This window comes from Empidonax traillii, unplaced genomic scaffold, assembly GCF_003031625.1.
Source record: "Empidonax traillii isolate 1590-97213 ecotype Southwest subspecies unplaced genomic scaffold, ASM303162v1 scaffold174:size915687, whole genome shotgun sequence".
Classification (NCBI taxonomy): Eukaryota; Metazoa; Chordata; class Aves; order Passeriformes; family Tyrannidae; genus Empidonax; species Empidonax traillii.
The window spans coordinates 660,236-688,196 of NW_020955367.1; the positions used below are offsets into that span (position 1 = coordinate 660,236).

The following is a 27,961-nucleotide window of genomic DNA, read 5'->3' on the forward strand; positions in this document are numbered from 1 at the left end:
CAAGTTTAAGAGCTGTGCTGTGAATCTCTCACGTGTTTGCTGGCTGCAATGTCGTGGGTTTCTGGCTTGCTATGGGGTGTCCTGGGGGACTGTCAGGGACAGCAAGTGCTTTTGCGTTCTGTGTATGTGTGTGGAGGGAGGTGCCCGCCTACCAGGAGCTACATCTGGATTAACGGTGGGACACCATTCTCAGCTTTGCCCTTGGTGCCAGGCGTTCCTGAACAGCACACACCACGCCTAGCAAAGGCGCGTTTATTCCAGAATAGGTATTTCCCCCAAAGGGCTGGGATGGAAAAGCCTTAAGTGATGACGAACCGCGTGAATTCACGCCCGTGTGATGGGCGGTTGTCGCTGGCCGCGCAGAGGTGCCGGGAGGAGGAGCAGGGAGCATCCCCGGGTGTGTTCGTGTGTGTGTCCCTGCAGCACCGGGGTGCGGGGGTGTGTGTGTGTGCGTGCCTGCAGTACCGGGCAGGGCCGGGACCCGCGTGTTCTCCGGGCGCGGCGGGGTCGCTCCGGGTGATGCTCGCCCCGCCATCGGCCGCTCGTGGACCGGGCCCTCCGGGCGCGCCGTGAGCGGCACCCTCCGTGCCGAGGCTGCGGCCGGCACTGCCCCGCTCCCCTGGGCGAGGGGCGGCCGGGGCTGCGGCCCCGCTCCCCGCCGGGTCCCCGCCGCGCCGCGCCCTCCCCCGGCTCCCGCCGCCTCCCTCCCCTTCCTCCCGCCTCCCCGCCCCCGGCTCCGCATCGCCGCGGCCGGAGCGCACGCCGTCCGCCCGAGGATGCTCCGCGCTTTTGTTCGCCCGCCGCAGGTAGGGCCGGGGCGGCGGGGCCGGGCCGGGCCGGGCCGGGCCGGGCGGGGGGCGGCGGGGCCGGGGCGGCGGCGGGGCCGGCAGAGGCGGCGAACAAAAGCGCCGTGCAAAATGGAGCCAGCAGAGAAGGGCTGGACCCCCGCCCTCCCCGCCGCGCGTCCCCCCGCCCGCCTGCCGGGGCTCCGCGGGGGCGGCATCGCCCCCCGCTGCCGCCGGCGGGGCCCGGGCCCGGCGTGGGGAGGGGACCGGGGCTGGAGCGGCGAGCGCTGGGCAGGGCGTGGGGAAGGAGCGGGGCGGCGGGGAGAGGCGGATCTGTAAAACACTTTCCCCCTTCTCTCTGTCAGCCTTTGGGAGGACTCTCGTCCTGACTCGCTGAAGGTTCCTCTCCCTCTTCCCCCAGCCCCTCATCCGTGCTCGGCGCGGCAGCCCACCCGGGCGGGCACCCCATATCAGCCCTCTCCCGTGCGCCGGGGAAGTTGCTGACATGCCTGCCGCTGGGTCCCGGTGCACCGGCAGCGGCGGGGAGCCGGATTTAAAGGGGAATTGTGCTGCAGACAATGCACAGCAGCAGCATCTGGAGCAGCCCTGGGGACCGGAGCTCCGGTTTTGACATTGCTGCACACACAGAACCAGCCGCAATGACAGCAGCTGCCTGGAGTGGCTGCAGGCAGCAGGCAGGAGCATGAAGTAGAGCGATCACTGCAGTGCTCAAGATGAACTCCTCTTTGGTTGGCAACCAGAGTGGCCGGCCCTTCTGTCTCCTGGCCATTAGCTATTTGGAGACCATCAATTTTTGCCTCCTGGAAGTGGTTATTATTGTGTTCCTCATGGTGCTGATTATTTCGGGCAACATTATTGTGATATTTGTCTTTCACTGTGCACCTCTGCTGAACCACCACACCACCAGCTACTTCATCCAGACTATGGCGTATGCTGACCTCCTGGTGGGCGTGAGCTGTCTGGTGCCTTCTTTGTCTCTGCTGCAGTATCCTATTGTTTTGAGCGAGTCCTTGGTTTGCCAAATCTTTGGTTACGTGGTGTCAGTGCTGAAGAGCGTCTCCATGGCCTCCTTGGCCTGCATTAGCATCGACAGATACATTGCCATCACGAAGCCGCTGACCTACAACACGCTGGTCACCCCGTGGAGGCTGCGAATCTGCATCCTGACCATTTGGCTCTACTCCTGCCTGGTCTTCTTACCCTCCTTTCACTGGGGAAAGCCTGGATACCACGGGGACGTGTTCCAGTGGTGCGCCAATTCCTGGAACACCGACCCCTATTTCACCCTGTTCATTGTGGTGATGCTCTACGCCCCGGCCGCCTTCATCGTCTGCTTCACCTACTTCAACATCTTCCGCATCTGCCAGCAGCACACCAAGGAGATCAACGAGAGGCGGGTGCGCTTCAGCTCCCAGGATGGGGAGGCTGGGGAGGCGCAGCCCTGCCCGGACAAGCGCTATGCCATGGTCCTGTTCCGCATCACCAGTGTCTTCTACATCCTGTGGCTGCCCTACATCATCTATTTCCTGCTGGAGAGCTCCAACGTCTACAGTAACCGCGTGGCGTCCTTCCTGACCACTTGGCTTGCCATTAGCAACAGTTTCTGCAACTGTGTCATTTACAGTCTCTCCAACAGTGTCTTTCAGAAGGGGCTGAAGCGCCTCTCGGGGGCCATCTGTGCCTCGTGCGCTAGACAGAGGGTAGCCAAGGACTCCTCTACCTCTAGGAGCAAAAGATCTTCCAATGGATGTCACGTCTAGGACACCTGTCAGCTGGACTGGGAAGTGCAGGGACGATGCCGCAGATTGTGAAATAAGTTAGACGGGATTTTAAGATGTCCAGATTTGCAAAAAGGTTTCTGAGAAATGCTGCTGACACAGAAGAATCAGGAGCACATGTCGTTGTGGTTTCACTTTAAAAAAATGATTGCTGTGGAGGAGGCTGTGGAGTTTCACCTCCATATTCATTTTAAAGAATAAAGCTGCATCTTGACACTTACCTCTCCAGCTGGTGTGACTGAATGGAGTGGGTGTCTGAGAGCTTCGGCAAAATGCAGTCTTTCTTACAGCTTTACTGGGTTCTTTGGAGATTCGTGCTTCACATGTAAATGATAGAGCTGAAGTGGAAATGTCACAGTCTATGGTATATTACAGGGATTTTTTTAATATATGCCAAAGTATATTGACACAACGTTCCAGCGTCAGAACAGAAGGGGCCAAACAATTTGTTTTTCAGTGCTACCTAGACAGGACTTGTAGAACAGGAGTGAACAATGTGAACATTTCAGTGTGAACTCAGTTTTAATGAGCTGTGAGTGCAGCGATGTGATCTGAGCAGTCGGAGGCTTGGGGCCGATCTGGGTCCTTGCCCTGTTTCCCTGGTAGGATGCATGTTTGGATCAGAGTGTGGCATCTGCGTTTTCCTGTTTGTTGTGAAGTAAGAAGAGAAACTTGGATCAGACCAAATTTAGCAGTTAAATAAAATGTGTTTTGATAAGCTATGAGAAAATACGTGTTGCTTTATGATACCAGAGTTGTGGCAGCCACTCAAGGCTGATGCCAACATGTGAAAATTATTCTCAAACCAGTGGAGAAATGCCACGGGTTTGTATGTGGAAATTTTCTCAAGAACAACTTTAAAAATAACACGTCCCTTTTTTTTTTTTAAATCTAAATTCTTCTGATATTTTACATACTAGAACTTAAGGGGAAAGGAAAGAAAACAATTGTCTTCTAAACAGCTAAGGGAACTATGTTGTAAATTTAACTGTAGTATTTGAGTTATTCATAAGTGCACAGAGCTAAATCAGAGACATTTTTCTTTAGCCTTCATGGGATTAAAGATGGTTCAAATATAGCAGGAGCTAAATCCTGTTGGCAAACACATATCTGACTGGTCAGACAAAGGCAATATCTGAGAAACCAAATCTCACTGGCCACATTGTTCGAGCTAGCCTAGATTAAATGTTTGGAGTGCTGGAAAGCTGTTAAGAAGGCAGTGTGGCAGAATTGTTGAGTTTTTCCTAAAGAATATCCTTGTCTTCTTTCTGATGCCATTTTGGAAAATGGAAGCGAACCAAGTGTTCCTGTAACAGTGGGTTAGGTTGTATTGTCCTGTGTCAGCCTGTCCCTCCACCACACCTGCTCTGAGGGCAGGTTGGGCATCCCTGTGTTTATCCCTCCTTGGTGCTGTGAGCTCAGGGAATTCCCTGTGCTGCTCTGGTACAGCTGGTGTGTGCTGTTAGTCACAGTGGGAACGAAGAAAGCTTAGGGAAAAGGATCATTTTAGAATTTGGGGGGATTCTCTTGGCCAGAGGGAAGACTCTCTGTTTTTGTTAAATGGTGTCAGGCTGTCTGTTGTTCTAGATCAGGATCATCTTTTCAGTGTTCTCCCTGTCCCTCCAGCAAACCCCCCCCTCCTCTCTGCTCTGCTGGGAGCCCTTTGCCCTGGAGGATCCCAGCCCGTGTCTCTGCCTGTCACATGCCAGGATTGCTGCAGTCCCTGCTGCCCATCCACATTTGCTCCAGAACAGTCTCCTGGGGCTGCCAGTGAGGAAACAGGGAAGGGCAGAGAGAGCAGCAGGATGGAGCACTCCTGGCACAGCACAGCCTGTGCTTGTGAGCACTCAGTGCTGATACACTTGGTTCCTCTCCGGGGTGAGTGTGTCCCTGTTCTGGGGAGGATGGGGCACAACCCCTGCTGCTGCCGCTGCCACCTTCCCGTGGGGACCCCAGCGGCAAAGCATTGAACCTGTACCTTGATCTGCTCCCAGCATATTCCATCCCCAGCCCAAACCTCTCCAGATAAATTCCTCCTCAGCTAATCTGAAATTTTCAGAACCCAGGCTGTGTAAACCCTGTTGCCTTCCCGTGGCATCTCCTGTTGTCCTCTGTAGTAAGACAGAGTCTGGAGCCGGGGCTCGTGCCGAGTCCTCCAGACATGGCAGAGCTGAATTGTTCTGCAGAGCTCTCGCAGTCTGAGTTTTGGTTAGACACAGACAGCCGTGGGGGGAGTGCAGGGGTGTAGTGAGTCATTTCTGAGGGGTATAATAAGCTCCCAGCACATCAGCTGGCTCATTGTTCTCCAGCGGTTTGTGGGTATTGTGGCAAAGGTGGGCTTTGGGGAACAATTTAAGGGCTTTAGTCACTAATATCAAAGTGTGTGTGTGTGTGTGTGTGTGTGTGGTATTTTTGGAACAGCCTCTCAGGTAAACTCCCAATAGCTTTTTTCTCTGCTCTTCACCTTATCTAACATTTCCAAGTCTTTGAAGTGATGCAACGTATCATTGAAATAGCATTTGATTAAAACTTAATGGAAGAGAAGAATCTGCTGGGGCCTGAGACCCCAGAAATGGCAGTTTCAGGTTTAAGTGGAAGCAAAGGTTATTGCTTCTGGTTTTTTTTTTTCATGAATAGAGGGTTTACATAGTATCATTGTGTGCTAGTTTTGGAGAATTTGGAAAATTTTTAAAACTGGTAAGGGGTCTAAATCGTGGCATAGAGGTTTAATTACTCCAGCTCTGAGCCTGGAATTGTGCTTGGAGCGCAGTGGCTGTTCCAGATGCAGATCCATGCCTGCAGCTGTTGCTGCTCTGCAGCTAAGGCTCAGTTCTACATTCCTGACAGCCAGGCTGTTTTCAGTTGCCTTACTCATCTCCAAGTCTTCCTCAGCTCAGATAATCTCTGGGAGAGGTGAAAATCAGAATCTAAAAGTCTCCAAGAGATGAGGATGGAGAGGAGTTGCAGCCCATTGGTGCATTCAGGTTTCATCCAGTGTTTGTACAGACACTTCTAGTGTTGCCTCAGTAGCTTATTTTTAGGTTCAAGTATTTATCTTTTTGTCTCTGTTAATTTATTGATTTTTTTCCTTAATTTAAATTACGAGTTTTTTTTTTTTTCCTCGAAGTTAATTTAATGTTGATGTAGGTTTGTTTGTGATTAGATGTTTTAAGTATTCGTACCATTAGAGCCTGTTGTCTTCAGTGGAACTGCAGGGGTGACTCCTGTTCACTGTGCCAACTGGAAGGAATAATTTTGCCATCCATTCCCTTGTTTGCTCAGCAGCTCGTTGGACACCCTTTGTCGTGCAGCTCACACGAGGCACAGCGGTCCTTCCCATCACAGGCTGTGCTGGGAACTGTCAGGCAGCAAACTTTGCAGTTGGCTCCTTTTCATCCTTGTACACATGAAACTAATCCTTCCCTGGCCCGGTCTGTGTCCGAGGGTGCTGGAGAGCCCTGCACAGATAAATGCCACTCTGAGGAGAGCACAGAAATCAAATTACGGCTTCGCGAAAATTGGGTTGTGATGTGATTAAATGAACTAATTTTGAAGTTCCATCTCAGACTATAAACTGATTTTTTTATTAGGGTTATCTGCCTCGCTCTCAAATTAAGCTGCTGGAAGGTTCAATTTGCAGGACGCAATTCAGTGGCTTTTTTTAGTGCCATGGGAAGGATTTCAATGCTCACAACTTCTCAGAAGGTGATAATTTGCTTCATCTAGAACACTGTATTCGTTTTAAGGATTACTGGAAGTTTGGGTTGTGATTATTTTGTCATTTTCCAAATAGACTGGGAGAATATCTGGGAAATACTATTTTTTTATGATCTCAATCAAGTGACAGTATTTTTAAACTCAACAGATATGTTTTATGTAAAACAGCAGTTTTGCTGTTATCTACTGCTAGTTGCTTTTCTTTTTTTTTATTAAATGTTACCAGTTTCTTCAGTCTTGATTTGTTGTTGGGGATTCTGTACTTGTTTTTAAGCTTCTCATGGCTCAGAAATGTGTTACTTCTGGTTGGAATTGTGACGTGGCTCGGTGTCAGTGCCAAGGGGCAGTCCTGGATGTTCCTCACAAGTCTTTGACAGGAAGAAAGTGGTACAAAGTGCTAAGGCACAGAGAATGACAATCCCCAAACTGCACCCCTGGGGCATTGTCCCTGCCCTCTCACAGAAAGGTTTTACGTGTAAGAATCCTAAATTTCAGCGGTTTGTTGGGAAAAAGGCACTTGCAAGGCCTGAATGTGACGCGAGATGGAAACATTCGGTGTGTGAATTGAATATGCAGGGTTTTTGTTTGCTATTTATTGTGGTGTTCCCAACTGCTGCAGTGAGCAAGGATGTAACTCCATGAGTTGGGAAGTCTGAAGTGTTTCAGTCTCATCTTCCTTCACATCAGGGATGGAAGTTGACAGAACTTTTCCTAATTGAGGTCGATGCTTTAAAAAAATGTTTCCTAGGAACCAACCAGTGTGTGAGTACAGGAATCTGCCTTGAGCCATTGCAAACAGAAGGCCCATTTATCATTATTCTGATTACTTGATTCATCCCCTGTAGGTAACTTTAGCTTAATAAGAGGAGGTGGTGGTTTTGGAGGGCTTTTGTTGTAGTTTTAACGCCTTTTTGGTGCTGAGTACTCGAAGCACCTGCTGAAACATTGTCCTGGCTTGGCCCTTACTTTGTTGCTTGGTTTAGAAATGTTTTTCTTCCCTTCCAGGACTTTGCAGAATACAATTGCACATCCTTCCCATGGTGTCATTCAGGGTAAACTTGGATTTTAATCCACATTTATCCAAACATTGTCTTTAACATTCTTTGCCAGATGAATGCTGTGGTGTGGGGGGGGCTGTGGTCAGCTCAGACCCTTGGGCCATCAGGTTTTACAGACTGTCTCCATGAAAGCAAACAGCCCCTCTTTTAGGCTGATGAAAACAACCTAATTTCACTGGAAGAGAAGTGTCCTCCTGGCTTGTAGAGGTCAGTGTCTCAGTTCCAGTTGTTCTTTCCCTTCCTGTCTGTGCATTGCAGAGGTACCACTTTAAAAGACATTTCTGCAGATAAGCAAGGGCATTTAATACTAAAGTTACGTATGTGAAATGCCTTTGGAAGAGGGCAGCACTTCAGAATTAAAATCCAGTAAGTTTAGGGCCAGGTGCAGTTGCATCTAGAGAAAGAAACTGAAAGTTGTCCCCAGGTGAAACAAAGAAAGGAAACCCACTGGAGTTCAGTCAAAACAATGCAGTATTTACTTTGGGTCGTTTTCTTTACAATGCACATTTGTTTAAAATGTGGAGTTGAACCTTCTTGCTTCTGCTTTGCTGCTCTCTGGAGGCAGCTCCTCTGAGCCTTGGGGCTGCTGCCCCCACCACAGAGGGGTTCCCTGCAGGCCTGGGGGGGTGATCAGCCCCTCATTTGAGGTCAGGTAAAGTGGGGTAATGTCATGATTGTCTATTTGAGGTGTTCCAGCCCCAGGGAAGTAATCTGAGGTGATACAGTTTGTTTGGTCACCTTTTCAGGTTTTTTTTTTTTTTTTCCTGTGACATCATTTTCTAGACAAATGAAATGTTTGCTTTTGGAGGCAGCTTTGCTGATGATTCTCCACGCAGTACTGAGTTCTGTCACCTCTCAGCTCTTACTCCTGCTGCAGAATTGGAAACAAGCCCCAGTCTGTGTCTGCTCTGCAGGGCTGTAGTGGTGGCTGCAGATGGAAGTGGTTGTGAGTCTCTCCCATATCCCATTTGCATCTCTTGAGCTTTAGCAGTTAATGAAAACACTGACAGAAGTGATGTTCCTGTATCCTGATCCAGCTTTAATTACAGCCTCAGGTGTACTCCAGCAATCTGTGCAGGCAGAACTGACCCTCTAGCTGGTGACTTTGTAGTTATTTCAGCTGAGAAACAGGAGTTGTTATTCCCAAGTCATCTTTGTTTTGTCCTGGAGCTGTTCTGGAGGAGTGTCACAACCCCCGAGCTGATCAAAGGCTGTGCAGGCTCCGCTCCAGGACAGACCAGGAGGCATCAGGTCACTGGGGCTGACACCTGTGCACGGGTTGATAACCAGGAGCTGTATTTGCTGAGAAGTTTTTAGACATGCTGAGTGGATGCAGATTGCATTGGGCTATATTTAGGATGTGGGTTTAGGTAGACAAACATGTTTTGGAGTTGGTGATCACGAGGAGGGCTCCACCTGGGCAGTACCTGTGTGTGAGGCACCTGAGGTGGAGCACAGGGTCCTCTTGGGGGTGAGAAGGGGCAGGGAGTCCAAACTGCCTGTTCTGACTGCTTTCTAATTAGGAGTTTGTAAGATTCTGTAATTCAAAGCTTTGGCTTCTCTCTGATGGTCATTACTGGAGATCCTTTCGTTCAGAGGTGACGTAAATTCAAGTGACTCCTCGGAAAGATGAACTCGAATCTTGCTGTGCTCATGCGAGTCGTTCTCAGCGTTACACACATCACGTGAGCCAAGCAATCAAATGCTTAATAAACCGAGGCATTACTTTTATGGTAAATTGAAAAAAGTTCTTCTGGGATTTCAGCTGTAAATGAATCCTTGAAAATCAATGATTAGATTAGTAAAGGATGACATTTTAATATGCTGACAGGAATATAGAGGGATTTGTCAGGGGAAGCAAAACCAGACTTTGCACTAAAGTGGCTTAGGTATATTTATAGTGCTAGTGATTCTGTGTGTGTGTGTGTGTGGAATCTTTGGACTATTTTAATATAACGTAAGGCTTTGAGCTTTAGCTGACTCAAGTTGCTCGTTTTATGAAGTTACATTAGTACCACACTGTGAAGTATTTTTAAATATTAGCATTACTGAGTATTAAAAGTATTTCATAAAAACATTTTTTAAAACGTTTTCTGTAGATGCTGTCAAATGAATTGATGTTTAGTGTACAGAGAAATAAAACCTGAGGGCTGTAAGGTACCTGTATGTTTCTGATCACCTCAGTTTTTGAGGGGTTAGGTATTTTTTGAGGTGAGATTGTCACTAAAACCTACTAAAAATAATGGTGCAGTTAATCCTTTCAGGGGACAGGAAGCAGCATTACCTCCAGCTGTGCTTTTGAACTGTCTGAAGGGATTTGCAATCTTGTGTATTGTCTTGACAGACCTGTGTCTTTAGAAATGCTGTACAGCACAGTCTTTTGCAGGTTCCTATGCTGATACATTTCTCTCCATATGTAACCTTTGAACTCCAGTTTCTGTTGTAATTCTAGCATGTAAACACTAGATTCAATTTTGTATTCCTCTAATGAATGCAACAGGATGGAAACGAGTTTGCAACTGCTAATGATGAGCTTTTTTACTGTTCTTAATACTCGTGGGTATGTCTTTTCTTCAGGGATTTCGAACTTGTATTCGTACCTTTTTTAATTGCTCTTTTCACCTGCTGTTTACAATTAAACGCCAGCATGGGAGGCTGTGCCTGCATGTGCTTTTAGGTTGCTTTGCTGAACCAAACACAGTGGAGTGATCTTACCTTAAAACCTCTCTGTTACCCAGAGAGGCTGTGGGTGCCCCGTCCCTGGAAGTGTCCCAGGCCAGGTTGGAGCAACCTGGGCTAGTGGAAGGTGTCCCTGTTCGTGGCAGGGGGTTGGAATGAGGTGGGATTTAAGGTCCCTTCCAACTCAAGCCGTTCCATGATTTTGTGATGCTCATTTTCCCTTGTGTCCCGCCCGTCTCCTTGCGCCTTCCCGGTCAGTCCCTGGTGCAGCAGAAGCCACCAGTTATTTGGTGCATTATCTGACCTCTGTCAGAGGGTTGTTACAGGAGTTTTGGGAGACAGTCCAGCTCCTTCCCCCAGTAGTGTTCCAGCTGGTAGTTTTTCCCTGAGTGTCAGTGAGAGGGCCAAGAACAGATAAAATCCCAGGTGAGGATGTGTCTGTGTGTGTTCGTAAGGACTTTGCGCACCTTCAAATGCTGGAAATTGTTTTGTGTTAGAAGATGAGAAAGAGCTGTGAGTGTGAAACCCCTGCTAGGAGGAACTCCAGGAAAACATCCACCAAAGCAGATTAGAAAAGCAAACAGGTGAATCAGAGCCTGTCCAACCCTTTAGAGTCTCTAATGCTGCTTTAGTTCTGACCCAGTGGGGACTGTCGGGGTGTTGGGGGGCTCCTCCTCTCTCTGGCTCTGCTCTGGTTTGTACCTGCACAGGAGGGGGGGTGGTGAAGATGGGTGTGTTCATACTCAAGGCAGCTTGGGGAGAGTTCTTGTTGTGGCTCCAGAATTACCTATTTTGTGCCAACTCGGAACTGTTGTTAAAATGCAGGGCAGAGGGTTCTTCCCCCCCCACCGTTTTAATAGACATTTCTGTAGCTGATTTTTCAACGAAGACTAATAATAAGAAAAACTACGGTTGAGCCAAAAAAGACAAATGTTACTGGTTTAAAATAATACTTGCATATTTTTAATTATGAAATGGAACTAGATAAATCGGAAGCATGTAAATATCTGATTCTAGATCTTTGCATAACTATTTCCAAGAGGTAATTTTGCTATGAGCTATCAAAACTCAAAGAAATGTATTATTCCCTTTGAGGTGGTCTGTACCCCAGCTGTGTCATACATCTCTTGGCTTGATCCCTTTTTGCTGTAGATGTACATATATATATATATATATATTTGTGTACTGTGCAGCTGTACAGTCACTGCCACGTTGGATTGATTGTTTTAAAATAGGTATCTCTGTGTATTTTACAGGTGTGTGTGTATGTGTCTCTCCAAACAAGCAATTGAACACGGCAGTAGCTGTACAGTCACAGGGTTTAGGGCTTTGTACAATATGTAATTTTAAGAATGTCAATGTGGTTCTTAGCGGATTTTATAAACACTTTTCTGAATCTGTTATCAGCACCTCCCATCCTAAGAGAAACTGCACATTTTTCAGTGATTGTTCCACTGGTTACATTTTTGTCTGCCATTTGTTCTGGATTGATGTAATCTTGATACTACTACAATTTCAAGGGCTGTTGACGCATTTCACATAGCCTAGGATTGCCTGTTCTCCAAATATATGGATCATGCATCAACAGTACTAAGTAGCCTTACTGTTTGCCTAAAAGCCTAGCTAATTTATTTAATACTCTCTCTTTAAAGAGAGGTCTCTGGAAGGGGTGGCATATTTTAGGATGCTCCTTCTCTTTAAAGGGAAACTCTGAATTGACTAGCAGTACTCGTTGATCAGTGATATTATTGTAGCCAAAGGATGCATGGGTGGTTTAATAGGAAGTTTTTGCTTCGAGTTCCTTGATGAAATGTAGTGTTCTACAGAGCTGTGTGAAGAGTGTAGTTTTTTATTCTGAAATGCACTTGTACACTTTATTTGAAAGGTCTGAATGGATCATAAATACATTTAAGAAATAAATGATAACGTCACATCTTTGCACGCCTTGTCTGGGGTGACTTTTGTGTGTGTGCTGGCACAGGTGTGTTCTGGGCACTGGCTGGGGCTTCTTCCTCTTCTGCTGATTGCTGCAGACAGTCTGGAGGTGCCAGGAGCAGGCAGAGCTCGCAGGGTCTTGGTGTTTGTGCCGTGTCCGTCCGTGCTGGAGGGCACCGTGGGCAAACCCTGCACTCTGATTTTCCTGTGGGAAACTTGAGCCCTAAAAGGAAACGAACGGAGCGAAAGGGCTGGATATCACAAGGGATTCACTTTTATTTTTAGAATTGCACTATATTGCCATATTTGGCCTGAAAGTATGCTGTATCAATGCACTATTGTGTCCAGTTGCAGTTGTCTAACCATTCCAAATTTGTCTAAATTCTTCAGGTTTTTTTCCACAAATACTGTTTTTCTGTGGATGTTCTCAGTAAGTGCTGACTCCAGGTAACTCTTCCATTCTGTGGGCAGCATTCCTTGTGGGAAGTTAACGAATACATTACTCTGAGAGTGGGGTTTGTGATACTTCCTTAAGGTCTCAGTAGCAGGTGTAATTCCTCTGACCAAAAGCTCCAGCGGTTTGGGCGAACACAAATGCAGGAAAATGCACTTTGTGGAAAAGTCCGTGTAAATATTGCCTAATGAAAGTAATTCTGGGATTGCCATCAACCTGCAAAACAGACCAGGTGACACAGTATCCTGCTAACACTGAAAACAGCTAGCAAAAGACCTTTTGGGATTTTTGAGTGTGCTTAAAATACACAGATCTGCTGGGAATAACTGATCCCCATCGGGTAACGTTTCCCTTGGTGCTGCCCATGAAATTAAATTCGCTGGGCTTTGGCTCTTGGTGGATGTGCTGGAAGCTGCCCTTGGCTCGGTGGCTCTGGCATGGCCTGTCCCTGCCTTGCAGCAACACACCACGTGCTGGTCTGACCCTGGGCAAAGCAGGGCAAGTTCCACTGATGGATCCAGTCTCCAGACCCTTCCCACAGTAATCTCTGACCGTGTGACAGAACTCTTGCAGAGTCGGGGGAACCCTCCTAAGGAATAATTGCAGTGTGGAAATTGCAGGGCAGGAGGAGTCTAAAGTTTGGACCTCACGGTTTTTCCCTTTCCGTGTTGTTTTTGAAGCCAAGCTGTGTCCAGGTGAAGGTTTTATACCCCCATCCCATTTTCCCAGGAGCCTGGTGCCCCAGGAGTCCATCTGTGGATGATGAGCCGTTTCCAGCAGGCATCTCCCTCTGTTCTCTGGAGATCTCTTACTTCATTTTTTAGCACCACAGATCTTGTCCCTGCAGCAATTCTTTGCTGCTACTTCTTCATCCTCTTGGGTTTATGTGGGGGATTAGGAGGAATAAACCTGAGCTGCTGAAAACTGCAAGTAGATCAGCCCCAAGAAGAGGTTCTGGGAACTCCAGCTCTTCAGGGCTCTAACTGTGCCTTAAGCTACAGAAAAAGCTTCCAGAGTAACACAGTCTCACTGTGAAGATGCTGATAAAGTCTGTAACTGCATGGTGTGGTTTGCACATCCTGGGATGCTCCCAGGAAGATTGCAAAAATACAAGGAAAACGCCTTTTAAGTGGGACAAGTTTAGGAGGTGGGAACCAATCTGCTTTTCTGTACAGACTGACAGGATAGATGGGCTTTTCCCTGCTGGACTGTGTCCTGCTTTCCATAATTACTCACATAGTTTCTCTTTAAATCAGCTGGAGAGGAAGGTTTTGGTATAACTCCCCTAATATTTTAAAGTGCAGCAAAGAAGGAGAGGGAAGGTATGTTCTGAGCATCAACATTTTCCTGCTTTCCTTCAGAGCAGCAAACTGTTGTGAGAATTTTAATCTTCACTCCACTCGCCTGAGTTCTCATGGCTGGTTTCCATTCTGTTTTCTTTACTACTTTCTTTTTCTTCCTGTCATTCTTAGCTTTCTATTTTTCAATCCCAGTTTGTGAAGGGTGTGGGTTCAGAAGGGTTTCCTTCAGTTCCCAGTCCCCTGAAAGCATGAGAAATTGCCCATTGAGCCAATTCTCACAGCAAGGTATAAAAATAGGAGTAAAGAAAAGGTTACACAATGCTTGGATTGCAGCAGTTTGTACTAATGGGGAGATTTCAAAGCCACGGTTTTTGGAAAACATTTTTTAAACCTTATCGTTTCCGTTGATTTTTCTCTCCCCAAGCTGTGCTTCAGCTGCAGGAACTGGAGTTACAGATTGCTGGAGGAATTGTACTGAGACACAGGAGTCAAGTGCTGACCAAGTCACGCAAAGCCAGAGAGGCCACTAATTAGTTCTCTTTAGCCATAACGAGTGATTGGTTTGAGAAGCCTCTCTTAAGAGTTTCCAACCAGATGCTCTGGTCTCTGCTGTTAAATAAGTGGATTAAAAGGCAAGTGGATTTGAGGTTGTGTTTCCGTTGCAGCAGAACAGGTGACACTCGGGAAAGCCCCTTGTGTGGCAGCAGAGCTGCTGGCATGGCCAGCACCTGAGCTCCTGCAGAGGATTGGCTGCAAGGCAGCCTTGCAAACTCTTCAGAAACTGAAGTCATCACTAAGACTGTATCCACACGTTTAAAGTTCTCAGGATTGTTTCTGAGCGTTGTCTTTCTCCCTTTGCAAGACATGCTGGAGCCAACAACCAGCCATCAGTGTCCTTGTCTTTGACTTAAAAGGTAGATGTTTATATGAAATTTATTGAGCATTGGTTTTTGTTTGTTTCTGATTTCCTTCTAATGAGACAGACTCTTTAGCACGTTAATTATTATCAAATTGGAATGCTGAACAGTACTTTTGATATAATTTCCCAAACAATCTGGTAACTTGATTCTAATAGCAGCATAATGCTTTCCTAATGAAATGTCTGTGTTAAGCCCCAGAGAGGAGCATTAACCTTGGATTAAAATCAGAAGAGAAAATGAAGCACACTGTGGTAATTTTGTTGTTTTTGTTGTTTGCAAAATCCTTTTGTGAGGAGAAAGAACTACAAGCTCTGCTGAACGATCTTCACGCTGATTACATCGTGTACTTTTTTTACCATCTTTTACTTCTAATCTTTTTCCTGTTTGCTACAGAAACATGGGTTATTTGGACGGAGTAAACTACTTTTTTTGTTATTGTTCAGCTTTCCAAGTGCCCAAGGCATCTGAAACTGGTGGTGTCAGAGTGGCGTGGAGAGCAAAGTTCCATCTTCCTCACTGAAATCGCCGCTCATGGTCATGTTTTACTGAGCAGTACTTTCTGGGGCTCATGCTCAGACTTCTGTTTTCTGTAGCTGAATTCTGAGGGGGGGATGCAGAGTGGTTTCTTAGCTGAACCTCAGGGACAGGATTGTGGACAGCAGCTGCTCTCAACTGACTGTCACTGCCTGCAGTGGGGAGATAAAGGGACGTGCCTGGGCAGTACTGGGGATCAGGAGTCCCCAGGGGAAGGCTCTGCACTGTAGTGGCCTGGAACACGTGTGTGTCTGTGTTTGTGTGTGTTGTGTGTGCCCATTCCCAGATGTGTGGAGGTAACCAGGTTACCCAGCCTGTGATGTGGAGCTGCCAGCCTGCTCTGGTGAAGCAGGCTGTGTTTTGTTAAATTTAGAACAGTGCACAGAACCCAGTGCCAATCTTCCAACTCTCAGCCCTAACATTTGTAATTTACATTCTTTTGATGCGTTTCAATTTACATATTATGTTCTTTTTCTGACAGGAGTCTCCACAAGACAGTGCCATCACCCGAGACATCAATCGAACGTTCCCTGCTCATGATTATTTTAAAGATACTGGGGGGGATGGCCAGGACTCCCTGTACAAAATATGCAAGGTATTCTTTAAATTCTTCTTGGTAGCTTGCATTCAGCACCACCGACAGATGTGAGTGGTAGGTGAGAAGAATGTGGATGTGTTCCCACTGCCTGTCTTGGAGACAGACTCGGGCCCTGGCTCAGCCTGTTCCTCATCGGAGCTGCTGCTGGTGGCACTCAGGAGACATAAAACCCTTCTGGATTCCTGAACACTGAAGTGTTTGGTGCAGAGACTTCCCACGATTCCAGACCTGTCAGCCTGGATCAAGCTGGACAAATGATGTAACTGGAGATAACTCTGCACCTCCCATAAATGTTATAAAGCCACGGGCAGGCACTGAGGCTGCTTATTGACAGGAGGAACTCAGCAGGAATGGACAGCTCACTGTGTTCAGTCAGCTGCGCTGGTTTAGGCTTCCTGCACTCCTTGTATTCCTGGTGTTTCTCCCTCTTCCTAATGTGGCACCTGTTTACAGGTGAAAGCTTATAGAACTGTGTTCAGTGAGTGTTTGCTCTGTTTTCTTTGTGTTTGTAGCTTGAGACAGAAGTAAAGAGCTGATTCTTTTTTCAGGCCTACTCTGTCTATGATGAGGAGATTGGCTACTGCCAAGGCCAGTCGTTTCTTGCTGCTGTGCTGCTGTTACATGTAAGTGCTGGGTCTGCCCTCTTTAGCTTGAAACCTAAGAATAATTATAATTATTGCTCTGCTTTGCCTGGAAGAACTCCTGAACTGGGGGGGGGTTGCAGGGCTCATATCCCCTTGTGTGTTGGTCAGTAATAACGTGGGTTTAGATAGAGAGGAGTCATTGTTTAAAGCCTCCTTTGGTGTTTGTGAGCACTCTGGTCTGCAGTCACTTCATTCCCCGAGTTCCTGTTCCAGACCCTTTCCATTCAGGCCTGTACTCACCAGCACTTGTAGGCATGAAATCTGTGGGTATGACAGCACTGTAGATGTTTTGTTACAGGGTTTCAAGGTCAGAGTTAAGCTTTTTAGAAGGTGTTTCCGTTGGAATCAGTCAGAAATATGGATGGTAATTGCCATGTCCTGTGTACACAGGAGAGTGTGGGGCACTGAGGGGATGATGTCAGTCAGGAGGTCTCAGTGCAGGCTGTGCTGACTGTGCACTGTTGTCCTGTAGGTCTTTGTGCTCCTTGGTTTCAGAGGTTAGGGAAGGACACAATAATATTTTAATATTTTTAAAAGAAACTATATTATGCTTTTCTAAACTTAATTGCTGTTGATAGAAGTGATCTCATCAGTGTAATATCCTTTAATTGCTGGTGTGTGCAGAAGCTGGAGAGAGAGTGATGGTTCCTGTGTGTCGGGAGCAAAAGTTTTAGATTCACTCACGCTTGGGAAATAGGAGAGGATTAGAAATCTGTTCAGATTATTTATAGACTGCTCTGGTTTAAAGGAACATCTGCTTTTTGTCAGCCTTTGTGTTGCAAGGGGAGCTGGAAGTGCAGAGCTCCTGAGCCCAGTTGTGCTCTGGGGTTCCTTTTCCCAGCTGCTCCTCAGTGGCTGTTGCTGCCACAGAGGGCTGAGCTGGAAGAGTTCTCTGCAGTTTGGTGGAAGAGGAGATCTGCTCTTCCACAGTGGTGTAAAGTTCTCCCTTCAACAACAGTTGTGGCTTCTGGGATTAATGCACGCATTTAAAAAAGGCTAAATTTGAATTAAGTTTCTTTTTTTTTTAATTGTCTTTGAAGTCAGCATTTGGAGTGTGACTGCTGGGGAAAATAAATAATAAAAACAAATGTTGCAGAAAAGGAAATTAAGTTTCTGCCAGTCCTTCACTCCCAGTTTGGAATGTTTCAGCCAAGTTTTCAGTTTTAACAAACTCCATCTGCAGATTAATAATAGAATACTTGAGATGGATGTTCTGTCCTTAACAGGAACCAGGAACTGACCCAAAGTCAGACTTTGCTACAGAAATATGAAAACTGAATTTTGAGGGCAGGGAAAAATGTCAAAACACTGATGAGCTTTGATAGTTTCTTCAGTTTTTGGCAGGAAAGGAACATTGAACCTTCCCAAACCAATGCTGAGTTGGGATAGGTGGAACTTCTATTGGCACTTACTGATCTCTCTTATTTGTGCCATCTAACAAACAAAACACCAAATGAAATAATGTCATTGAAAAAGGTAAATAGAAAATTAGGAATGAGGAAAAGATCCTGTTTAACATCCTCTACTAATACTGCTTCTCTCTTATTTACTTAGGTGACGACGGGTTAGGCTGGTCAAAATCTGTAACATTCAGATTCTGACGTGATTTGGAACAAAGATACCGGGAAACTGCTTTGGTCTTGATGTCTGGAAGATGTATTTTTAGTGGAGTGATTGAGAGGTGGTTTATTCCACAGAATAAGACTGAAATGCCCTTGGCAACACTAAATGTCATTTTGTGTGTTGATATCTTTGTTTACTTTCAGGCTGGATTAGAAAGTGGTGACAATTTATCCTTTCAGCACGAGGGAGGAGAAGGGAGGTGCAGGCAGATGGAGCTGATGGGGAGGTTTGAATGCTCTGTGCTAAACCCTTTCCTCTCTCCCAGATGCCTGAGGAGCAAGCATTCAGTGTTCTGGTCAAAATCATGTTCGATTATGGACTCAGGGAACTTTTCAAACAGAACTTTGAAGATTTGCACTGCAAGTTCTATCAGCTGGAACGCCTCATGCAGGTGGGGCTGGGGCCTGGGGGGTGAGTGGGGCAGAGCTGCAGAATCCTGGGCTGCTCTCACGTGTGAACAGTGCTGGTCACCTCAGGGAGGGGGAGAGGTGGCTGTGCTGTGTCAGCCAGCACTGGCTGGGCCTGCTGAGCCAGGTGACAACGTCCTGCTGGGCATCCACGCCTGGACGAGCCTTTGGCATCCTTGGGAGGCCCCTGGGCACGTCAGGAATGGTGGGTGCAGAGCCCTGCCTTGCTGCACCGATTGTCACCCTACCTGCCTTCCCTCTGTAATTTGGGATTTCAGCTGCAGCCCCACATAGTGTGAATTAACTGTCAGCGTGTGTGTGTTTTATTCCCAGGAATACATTCCTGACCTGTATAACCACTTCCTGGACATCAGCCTTGAAGCACACATGTACGCTTCCCAGTGGTTCCTGACCCTCTTCACTGCAAAATTCCCTCTCTACATGGTCTTCCATATTATTGACTTGCTCCTGTGTGAGGTGTGTGTTGTAACTGGAGGCTTGCACAGCTCCCAGCTCCTGACAGTTTGTCACTGTGTTCGTGTCCTTGTTACTATCTGTTCTCTCGGAGCAGGGCGGGTGATGTTTTTATGTAAAGTGTTATATTTCTGCAATGAAAGGAGTTCTCAGCATTTCAGAGACTCGAATTAGGAGTCAATATCTCTATAAAAGATTATAATCTCCTATTTCCTGTAGCACTGTTGAATCTATGTGAGATGACTCTAAACAGTGCTCATGGGATGAGAGTTAATTTACAAATATGTGAATTCTTCTCAAATTGTGTTATACACAGTGATAACTTATTTTTTTCCTAGAATATTATTGCATAGAGGCCATTGGGTATAAAATTGCCCAGCTGGGCAACAAGCTTGGAGCTCTTTCTCCTGGGAAACTTGAAGTCCCTCCATATTTCCCAGCATATATTAGAGAGCAAAGTTCTTTACGTGGAGGTTTTGTCTGCAGTCATGTTCAGAGCAGTGTGCTTGGTCCTGTGCTGGTAAGCAGTGTAATTAGAGTCCGTGCTTATTAACAGCAGTGAACAAATCCCATCTTGCACTGAAGCATCCTTGAGTTCTTTAATGATTTGCTGGGTGACATTCCACATCCATTCTTCCTTGGATGTGCAGTTGTTCCTGTGAAGTGCCAGATTTCCTGCTTTTCCTCCACTGACAGGTCCCAGCATTCATAAACCTCGTGGTCAGTGTTCCTGCCCTTTCTCCGTGTCTGCTGCCTGCTTTGTCCGTGTGCCAGTGGAATAGGAAGCAGCAGATGGCATGGGGAAAGCGAGTTCAGTTTGTTTAGAAACACATTTTCAATTCGTAAATAGTAAATGTGCTCATAGGGAAGTTTTGAGGGTTTTTTTTTATCCTTGTAAAGTAATGGTGAAAGAATAATTCAGTGGGAAAGAGAAAGGCAGAATCCTGAAATAAGATGAGCAAAGTGTCACAATTATCAAAGGGACCCCTGGAGAAGGTGTGTGCTACTGCTGACTATGGGAACTGCTGGTATTTAATTGGACTGTGTAAATTAAGTGCTGGAAGGAGTAGTGGCAGAGTGGATGCCATGGGACTCATCCTGAAGTGAGTCACTTTGTTTCTCATGACACAAATTGTCCCAGGTTTGGGAGAGGAGAACTGGATGTGTTGGTGTATGTATTGCTGCATTTGAATTGGTGTTAGCAGAAGTTGCTATATGAAAATTAAATTATCTTGAGCTGGCCAAGTAGTCATTAAAAATAAATAAAAGCACAACAGTGCCTTCATCGTTTCAGACTAATGAGGAGATAGTAGAACTATGTTAATTGTTTTGCTCTCTGTAATGGCTCTCCAGTAAAGACACTTTCCCAGTTGTTTGCAAAGTCATTCTCTGGGCCTTTGATTTAACACAGCACTTGGTTACATGTGTATCCTCATTCTCCTTTTCACAGAAACTAGACAAACAACAAAACCCACCAAATAAATTCACACCCAGGCTTGTAGGTACTGAGAAATTAATTTATTTTGTCTTTCTTTCTTTTCCAGGGAATAAGTGTTATCTTTAACGTTGCACTGGGATTATTAAAAGTGAGTATACAGTGTTACTCTGCGGTTTATGCGTCATCATGGAAACATTCAGAATATAAAAAATTGAGATGCCAGTTACAAAAATGTGACGCTTTCATTTGAGAAGCCACCAACTGCCTGTGTTACACGTGCTGTGGCACGGCCTGTGCAGCACAGGGCTTTCCTGGGGGGGTGGATAGAAGGTTGCAGAAACAGAAACAACCACTCTTTGCAGAAGGTTAAGAAGAAGCAGGGATGTTTTCAGAGCTTTCCAAGGCTCTTGCCGCTTTATTGTCTCTGGGAATTCAGCAGCTGTACTGAACGGGCTGTTTCTGGTGTTTGTGTCCCTGCCTGCAGACCACCAAGGATGATTTGCTCCTGACTGACTTTGAGGGGGCTCTGAAGTTCTTCCGTGTGCAGCTGCCCAAGCGCTACCGCTCCGAGGAGAACGCCAAGAAGCTGATGGAGCTGGCCTGCAACATGAAGGTGAGTGCTGGTGGCACTGCAGGCTCCTCCCTGGGGACGAGCCCTGCCTCCAGCTGGAGCCCAGCAGCTCCCCTGTCCAAATGCAAATGCAGGTCAATTGGATGTGGTTGTGTGGGTTAGTTTGGAGTTAAATACACCGGTGTGGTTCCAAGTGCCCTTTCTCCTTCAGATTCACCAGAGGAGATCTTTGCAGCGTCAGTGTGGAATTACACAACTTCCACAGCATGTTAACACCCAAGGCAGCTTAGGATCCTGCTGTAGTGGCAGTGTGGACACCAGTATTCTGCCCAGAGTTCAAGCATATCTTTTATGAAACTAGTGTAGAAATTATAGCATAAGTGAGAATAAAGCTATTTTAGCTCTCACTCTAATTTAGCATCAGCCACAGATTAGATGTTGCATGTGCATCTGGTTCAGATCTCTCAGGCACATGGTGTGACTGTTGGGGGTGGTCCTGTGCAGGGTTCAGAGCTGGACTCGATGATCCTTGTGGGTCCACTCTGTCCAGCATATTCTCTGATTCTGTGATAATAAGTACATTTATCTTTTATGTTCCCAAATAACAACTTGTTCCTCTTCCCACTCTGCCAAAATTCCCTGTGTTCCCAGTGCTGTGTGCAGTGGTACAAGCAAACAGTCTCTGAGTGGACAGGGCAAGGTTGCCTGTGGATTCCTGGAGCTGTGAGGGTGGAGAATTAAAGGGGAGGGTGTGGAGGAAGCACAGACAGCACTGCTGGGCTCAGCACAGGTGCTGGACACTGCTGTGTCACAGCCCTGGGTGTTGCCTCTGATGGAAGTGCTGCACATAATTGCTTTCCTTGACCTAATACATAAGTCCTTTGCTGTCAGTAGAAATCTCCAGCTCTGAATCTGCAAGTGTTTTTTTTTTTGAGCAGAAAAGGGCCTGATGTCAAAATAAATAATTTATAGGAAGGGAGAAGTAGCCTGGCTAAGGCATTGTGATTAGAACAGCATTCTGCTGAAAGGAGGTCAGGAAAGGATCAGCCGGAGACAACAATGGATTCCTGAAGTCACTCATCTTTGTTGCCATCAAATCATGGAATCACAGAGTGGTTTGGGTTGGAGGGGACCTTAAAGACCATCTCCTTCCACCCCTGCCATGGGCAGGGACACCTTCCACTAGACCAGGTTGCTCCAAGCCCTGTCCAACCTGGCCTTGGACACTTCCAGGGATGGGGCAGCCACAGCTTCCCTGGGCAACAAATGTTAGCAGAGCTATGTTATCTGCCTCCTGTGCCCCTGAAAAGCTGTGGTGGGACTGCAGTGTCCATTTCTGCTTTCTCTGACCATGCAAACCACGAATCCTTCCCCAGGGCATGGATCTCACCAGTGCCTGGAATTGGTGACAGTGGCAAATCTTCCCAGGGTCACCTAAAAAGGGCAAATGCACTTAGTGCACTTGGAAAAGAAGATGAAAACGCAGTGGTGTGTCTGCCTCCCTCCTGTCTGCCACGGGTGGCTGCCTGACTCATCAAGATCTAACCTTTACACAGCTGGACATTTGGTGTGGGACACCCAAAGGCTTGGGCAGCGTTTGAGCAGAGGCAGAGCAGGAGAATAATCCACTCCAGCCTCTGGCTTCACTGGCAGGGAAGGGTTAATACTCTGGGGGGGCTGTCTGGGGTGCTTAGTAAGAAGAACTCCTGCAGTTGTGATGTGGTTGGACCAACTCCAGGCAGAGGGGGTGGCATCTCCAAAAGGGCCTCGTCCCAGGGGCCGTGAGGTGCTTCTGGTCAGCTCTCACTAGAGGGAGCCTGGCCACCAGCTTTGTGCAGCTCCTCTCCAGGAAGGCTCTTGGTGATGAAACCAGACACGTTTTCTGTTCTGCCTGTCGTTTATGCATGTAAAATTCAGCCTGTTTCTCACACAAGGGTTTTTTAACCCTTTTTTTAACCATTTATTTGGGTTACTGAAATAATACTAAAGGTTCAGTAGCAGCTTTTTAATGCTAGAGATTTCCTTTAGCTGCACAGTGAATGTGAAATGCCCACAGTGCCCTTGGCACGGTCCCTGTTGCTGAACCATTGTAGCACATGGCCCAGGTGACACCAGGGAAGGTGCTGGGCCTTGTCTTCCCTGGCCATGCAGGACTTGAGCACTGGGCCCCAAAAAATACTGAATTCAACATCACCTTTCTGTCCCTTCTCCCAGAAGGGGAAACTGGGGTCCTGAGAGAGTCCCTTTGGTGGGGTGGTGTCCATGGAGCCCAGGGCAGTGTTCCAGCTGCCCAGACCCCGCAGCAGGGCAGGGCAGGGCAGGGCAGGGCTCACTTCCTCGGAGCTTTGCTTGTCCAGACCCCTCAGCCACCCAGGGCTGTTTTCTGCTGAGCTTGAGTGACACTGGCAGAGATGTCAGCTGAGCCTGCACTTGCCCTTTCAGCATTTGCAGTCTCATGTTAAAGTAAACCAAATACCTCTGTGTGATGATAAATGTTGCAGCTGAAGGGGCCTCCGCAATCAGAAATTAAAGCTGGCTGGTGGGGTCCTGTTCTGCTGAGCCACTGCAGTGTGTGCAGAGCAGAGAGCTGGGGCAGGATGCTCTGGGTGCCTCTCCAAACCTTCCCTATATTCCCCGAAAGGATGAGAGGCAGAGATGCTGCTGGCATTTATATACTGAGTGGGATGGAGGTTCTGACCATCCCTGAGGGTTTGACACTCAGAGCTGGGCGATGCCATGAGTTGTGTTTTTTAGATGGCAGGACTTGCCTACAGCTGGTATCATAACCCTGTGTGAATTGTGATCTTTTATTGATGTTCTGGGCAGGAACTAATGGGCTGCTTTAATTTAGATTAGCCAGAAGAAGCTGAAGAAATATGAAAAGGAATATCATACCATGAGGGAGCAGCAAGCTCAACAGGAGGATCCTATAGAAAGATTTGAGGTAACATTTACCTTCTCCAGTCTGATTGAACAAACAGGAAGTTCCTATTTTGACTCCTTGGTTTTTTTGAGCTGTTTTTGTTTTATGACTGGTTTGGATGCAACAGGGGAATTGGCTCCATTAAAAGGAATCTGTACTGGCAACGTTAATCAGGATGGGGTAATTGTGAGCCCAGCTTTGTGCAAAAAGAGGAATAGTATGAATGTATATTTGGGGTTACAGAAGTGTTTCGGTAGAGCCTGTTTCTAGCACTTGTGTAACGTGCTGATTGCACCAAAACCCATGAACAGAAAGGAAATGCCTAATTAATTCTAGCTCTGCCTTCCGTGATTGTAATCCTGCCTTTACTCCTCTCCCTAGTTTCAAATGAGGTATGTTACAGTAAGTCTATCACTTTATGAGTAGTTCACTTATCAAATAAATATAATATAGGAAGAAGTTACACATATAAAGTTACATGTGTGTACAGTATTACAATAACACATGTACATAAATTTATGTATTTTAATCAGAAAAGTCTTATGTAAACTATTTAGGATCTGTCTGTGTGCTGGGAGTTGCAAGAGGAGGGAGAAAATAGAGTGTTTTTCCCAGGATGCTCTTCTCTCACCTGTTTCCAGCATGCAAATTCTATTTTGAGCCAAGAAAAGCAGCACTTGTAGGAAGCGCCTGGCAAGGTATCGATGGCAGAACGATACCCCTCCTATGCCAGGCTTCAAAACCATCTCTGTAGCTCAACAGGTCATAGCTGAGCAGACTTATTTCTGCCTGGTTTGTTCTCGAGGCCCTTTTGTTGATGGCTGTTGTGTGGTGTCCCCCAGAGGGAGAACCGGCGCCTGCAGGAGGCCAACATGAGGCTGGAGCAGGAGAACGACGACCTCGCGCACGAGCTGGTGACCAGCAAGATCGCCCTCAGGAAGGACCTGGACAACGTAAGACCTGTCTTAGTGCTGACTCCTGCAGATGAGGGCTGATTCCTTCTCGCTGGACAGGAGATACACGGAGGAGTTGTTGTTTGGGCGGGCCAGGATCCCTTCCTCCACGTCCTTGTTCTGCACTGACGATCAGGCCCAGGACACAAACCCTGATCAGCGTGCAGAGCGTTCCAAGTACTCTGAGGGGAAGGAGAGCTGCTGAGCCTGTGCTTGTGCCTTCCTCTCTCTGCATGTTCCAAGATAGTCTAGCAGGAGCCATGCCGAGTCTTTGAATTGTCACAGAGACAGTGACATGGGTGCTGGGTTCTGTTTTCCTGGGATTTTTATGAGTATGATTTCCCAGCAGACAGGCTTTGCAAGGTGCCTGAGAAACTGGAAAGGCTCAGTCTGTCTGGCTCAGTGTGGCTCAGGTTCTCAGGTACCTCGGGCAACTCTGAGAATGCTGTTGTGGTTTCCATTTGGCTTGTTGGAATCTGCCCGTGCGAACTCCCCCTCCTGGGCTGTTTCCATTTCAGGAGAGCTCTGAGGAGGAAACTTCAGGTTCCGTTTGTGTTACAGGAATTTTCTTTCAGCTTGCTGCCCCATTCCCTCCTTTACACATTGAGCATTTGGGGGATTTTATTATTTTATTATTTGGGGAGATATTCTTTTTCAACAGGACATGCAGAGACAGAAAGGTACTGGCACTGCCGGCAGGTGGAACACACTGAGTGTGTGAGGGGAGGTGAGGGGAAGAGTTCAAGTGCTCGTGTTTTGCCATTCTTGTTCTGTACCAAGAGAAGTGAATTTCTGAAATCTCAAAGGAAAATGACTTCTGAAAGTCACACAGTGCAGGAGTTGACAGGCTTTAAAATGTTCCTGTGTATCTGCCTCAGACAATTGAAGGTTTCCCACGGCCTCCTGGAAACTTGCTGTTGGAATAATATTCCTGTCCTAAATGTTGATGCCAGTGGGTGAATGCTGCTCCTAATGAGAGGTGGTTTATGACTGTCAGGTTTGTTGCAGTTGCTGCTCCTTGGGGCTCAGATGTGAATCACAGGAGTGTGTTCAGGAAGCTTTGGTGTGTTCATCTCCTCCTGCCTGGGCTTTTTCCCTTCATTAGTGATGCTTCTAGAAGGCTCTGCAGACTGCCCAGCACTGGCACTCAGGGAGTCAACTCCAGCAAAAAAATATCCTGAAGGAGCTTTTTCCTACCAGTTTTTAACAAACTGTTGTTTGTGGCTGCTTGAGCCTGTACGAGACACGGTTACACTTTCACGTTGTTTTGTTCAAATGGGGAGCTGGGAGGGGAACAAAATCAAACAAAATCTTTGTCATGCCTCACTGCATATATAACAGCCTTGTCTTCAAAGATGGTAAATGATGTTTGGCAGCATTTGGGTTATCCCCAGGGAGGACATAGGTAGGTTTGATCCTACTTTAGGGCCCTGATTAATTCTTTTAATTGGATCCTCAAATAAGTTTCTTTCTGCCAGCCCAATGTCCTGGAAGTACCGAAGGACATTGTTGAACACACCTTTTCTGATACCTTCATGGCATGTCTGAAATCTGCAACCTAAAAGATCAAAGCAAAGCATTTGGAAATACAAGAATTTCCTTAATATCCTTTCACTAGACCAGAAAATAGGCTTCGTATTTCTGCTGTGGTTGGGCTCCCACATCCCAGTTTGCTTTAACTTTAAAACAGCTTAAAATCCATCTATAATGAAAAGATGTTCTCTTTGCCTTTGCCATCTGTTTTAAAGGATCAGCAGGACTTTAAGGGACTAAAATTCACTTTTTGATTTTCTTCCTTTGAAGGGAATTGGTGCAGCTACTTTCTGAAGATTTTATATATCAGTTGAGTTATTGATCTATTTTTATGTAGAATCCATACACCTATTGGGAAGTGCTGTGTTGTGTGTATGAGACAGGAAGAGGTGTCTTAACTTTGCAGAGTTTTTAGTGGTTTATAAAGAGCCTGAAATTTTTCAATAATATATCTTTATTCTTAAAAAACTGCAGTAAAAGGGATTGATGGTTTCTGGTGGGACATTTCTTGAAGGAGGCAGGAGAGAGGGGCCTGGCTCTTCTGTTTGCCTTGGTAGCTCAGCTTTTTCATGCAGTATTTTCTGGGTGAGAGATGAATGATATCCATTGGCAGGTGCCACAGAATTCTGGGGGCTTTTTAAACCTTCTAGAGGCGTTTTTCATTAATTCTGTTTTCGTCACAAGGTTGAATGTTTGCAAATTGAACTTAGGGCTGAGCTGGTTATAGTCTTTTATCGATCCTGCACATTGTGAGCTGTGCTGTGCCTTTGGTTGTCTTCAAAATGTCTTGGTGAACTTCCAGTCTGGAATCAGAGAAAACACAGCTTACTTCTGTTACTGGATTTCTTGGGAGCAATCCCTACTCCAGTTTTGCTAAAACTAATCACTGAATTCAGGAAGTTTTGGAGTGATGGAATGTAAGTGCTGTTCACTGATCTTGATTTGTTGATGCTTTGCCATTGCAGATGGTAATTTTTAGGAAGATACTTTTCAGAATAAAGTTGTATTGTTTTTAATAACAGGGAGCCAAACCTTAATAAGACTGAAAGGGCTGCACTCCTGGCTCTGTGCTGGTGGAGGCACAGCAGGGAAGCCCCTCAGTGCTGACTCCACTCTGTGTTGCAGGCAGAGGAGAAGGCAGATGCCCTCAATAAGGAGCTGCTGATGACCAAGCAGAAGCTGATTGATGCAGAGGAAGAAAAGAGGCGCCTGGAGGAAGAATCCGCTCAGGTTGGGGGCATTTCTGCCACTTCCACTGCTCTGTACAGTACAGAAGTGATAAAAATAAAAAGTGACAAGTGTGGGAAGGGCTTAATGTTCTAAGTCATGTTTGTCCCTCTCTGTGGTGCAAAGGACGTCAGCAGAGCAGGATTCGGCGCCTCCCTGCCAGGTGGAATTTTTAACTCGGAATCACCAATCCCAGGCTGTGCCAGGGATGCTGCACAGAGAGGCAGTGCAGGGCTTCACTGTCAGCACTGTCAGCACTGCTGTAGTGATTCCTCCCTTACCCAGTCCGCTGCTGTGTCAGTGCTGGCCACCAAACCCAGCTTTTCCTGGCCCCCTGGAGCTGAGCTGGACCACTGGTCCCTGGTGCAGAGCAGAGCAGGGAGCTTAA

At 46.7% G+C, this 27,961-nt stretch overlaps 2 protein-coding genes across 4 annotated transcripts in view; both read left to right on the top strand.

The window, feature by feature from the left end:
- Nucleotides 1-27,961, top strand: part of RABGAP1 (RAB GTPase activating protein 1) — a 67,360-nt gene that overhangs the window by 36,560 nt on the left and 2,839 nt on the right. For both annotated transcript variants that reach the window (XM_027885916.1, XM_027885915.1), the window contains exons 14-22: nt 15,664-15,777; nt 16,329-16,403; nt 18,313-18,438; nt 18,788-18,931; nt 20,473-20,514; nt 20,851-20,979; nt 23,789-23,881; nt 24,703-24,813; nt 27,472-27,576. In XM_027885916.1, coding sequence (XP_027741717.1) covers nt 15,664-15,777; nt 16,329-16,403; nt 18,313-18,438; nt 18,788-18,931; nt 20,473-20,514; nt 20,851-20,979; nt 23,789-23,881; nt 24,703-24,813; nt 27,472-27,576 — 939 coding nt within the window. The remainder of the gene's footprint in view (nt 1-15,663; nt 15,778-16,328; nt 16,404-18,312; nt 18,439-18,787; nt 18,932-20,472; nt 20,515-20,850; nt 20,980-23,788; nt 23,882-24,702; nt 24,814-27,471; nt 27,577-27,961) is intronic.
- On the top strand, nt 170-7,822 carry GPR21 (G protein-coupled receptor 21). Of its 2 annotated transcripts, none has more exons than XM_027885921.1 (2): nt 170-405; nt 1,151-7,822. In XM_027885921.1, exon 2 carries the CDS (start codon nt 1,520-1,522, stop codon nt 2,564-2,566), a length of 1,047 nt encoding a protein of 348 aa, XP_027741722.1. In that variant the 5' UTR covers nt 170-405; nt 1,151-1,519; the 3' UTR covers nt 2,567-7,822. The 2 variants fall into 2 exon arrangements, with proteins under 2 accessions (XP_027741722.1, XP_027741720.1); XM_027885919.1 differs by lacking the exon at nt 170-405 and adding an exon at nt 743-806.

Bases quoted from the DNA above. Each gene is read 5' to 3' on its own strand.
- GPR21 (XM_027885921.1), top strand. From the start codon at position 1,520: ATGAACTCCTCTTTGGTTGGCAACCAGAGTGGCCGGCCCTTCTGTCTC.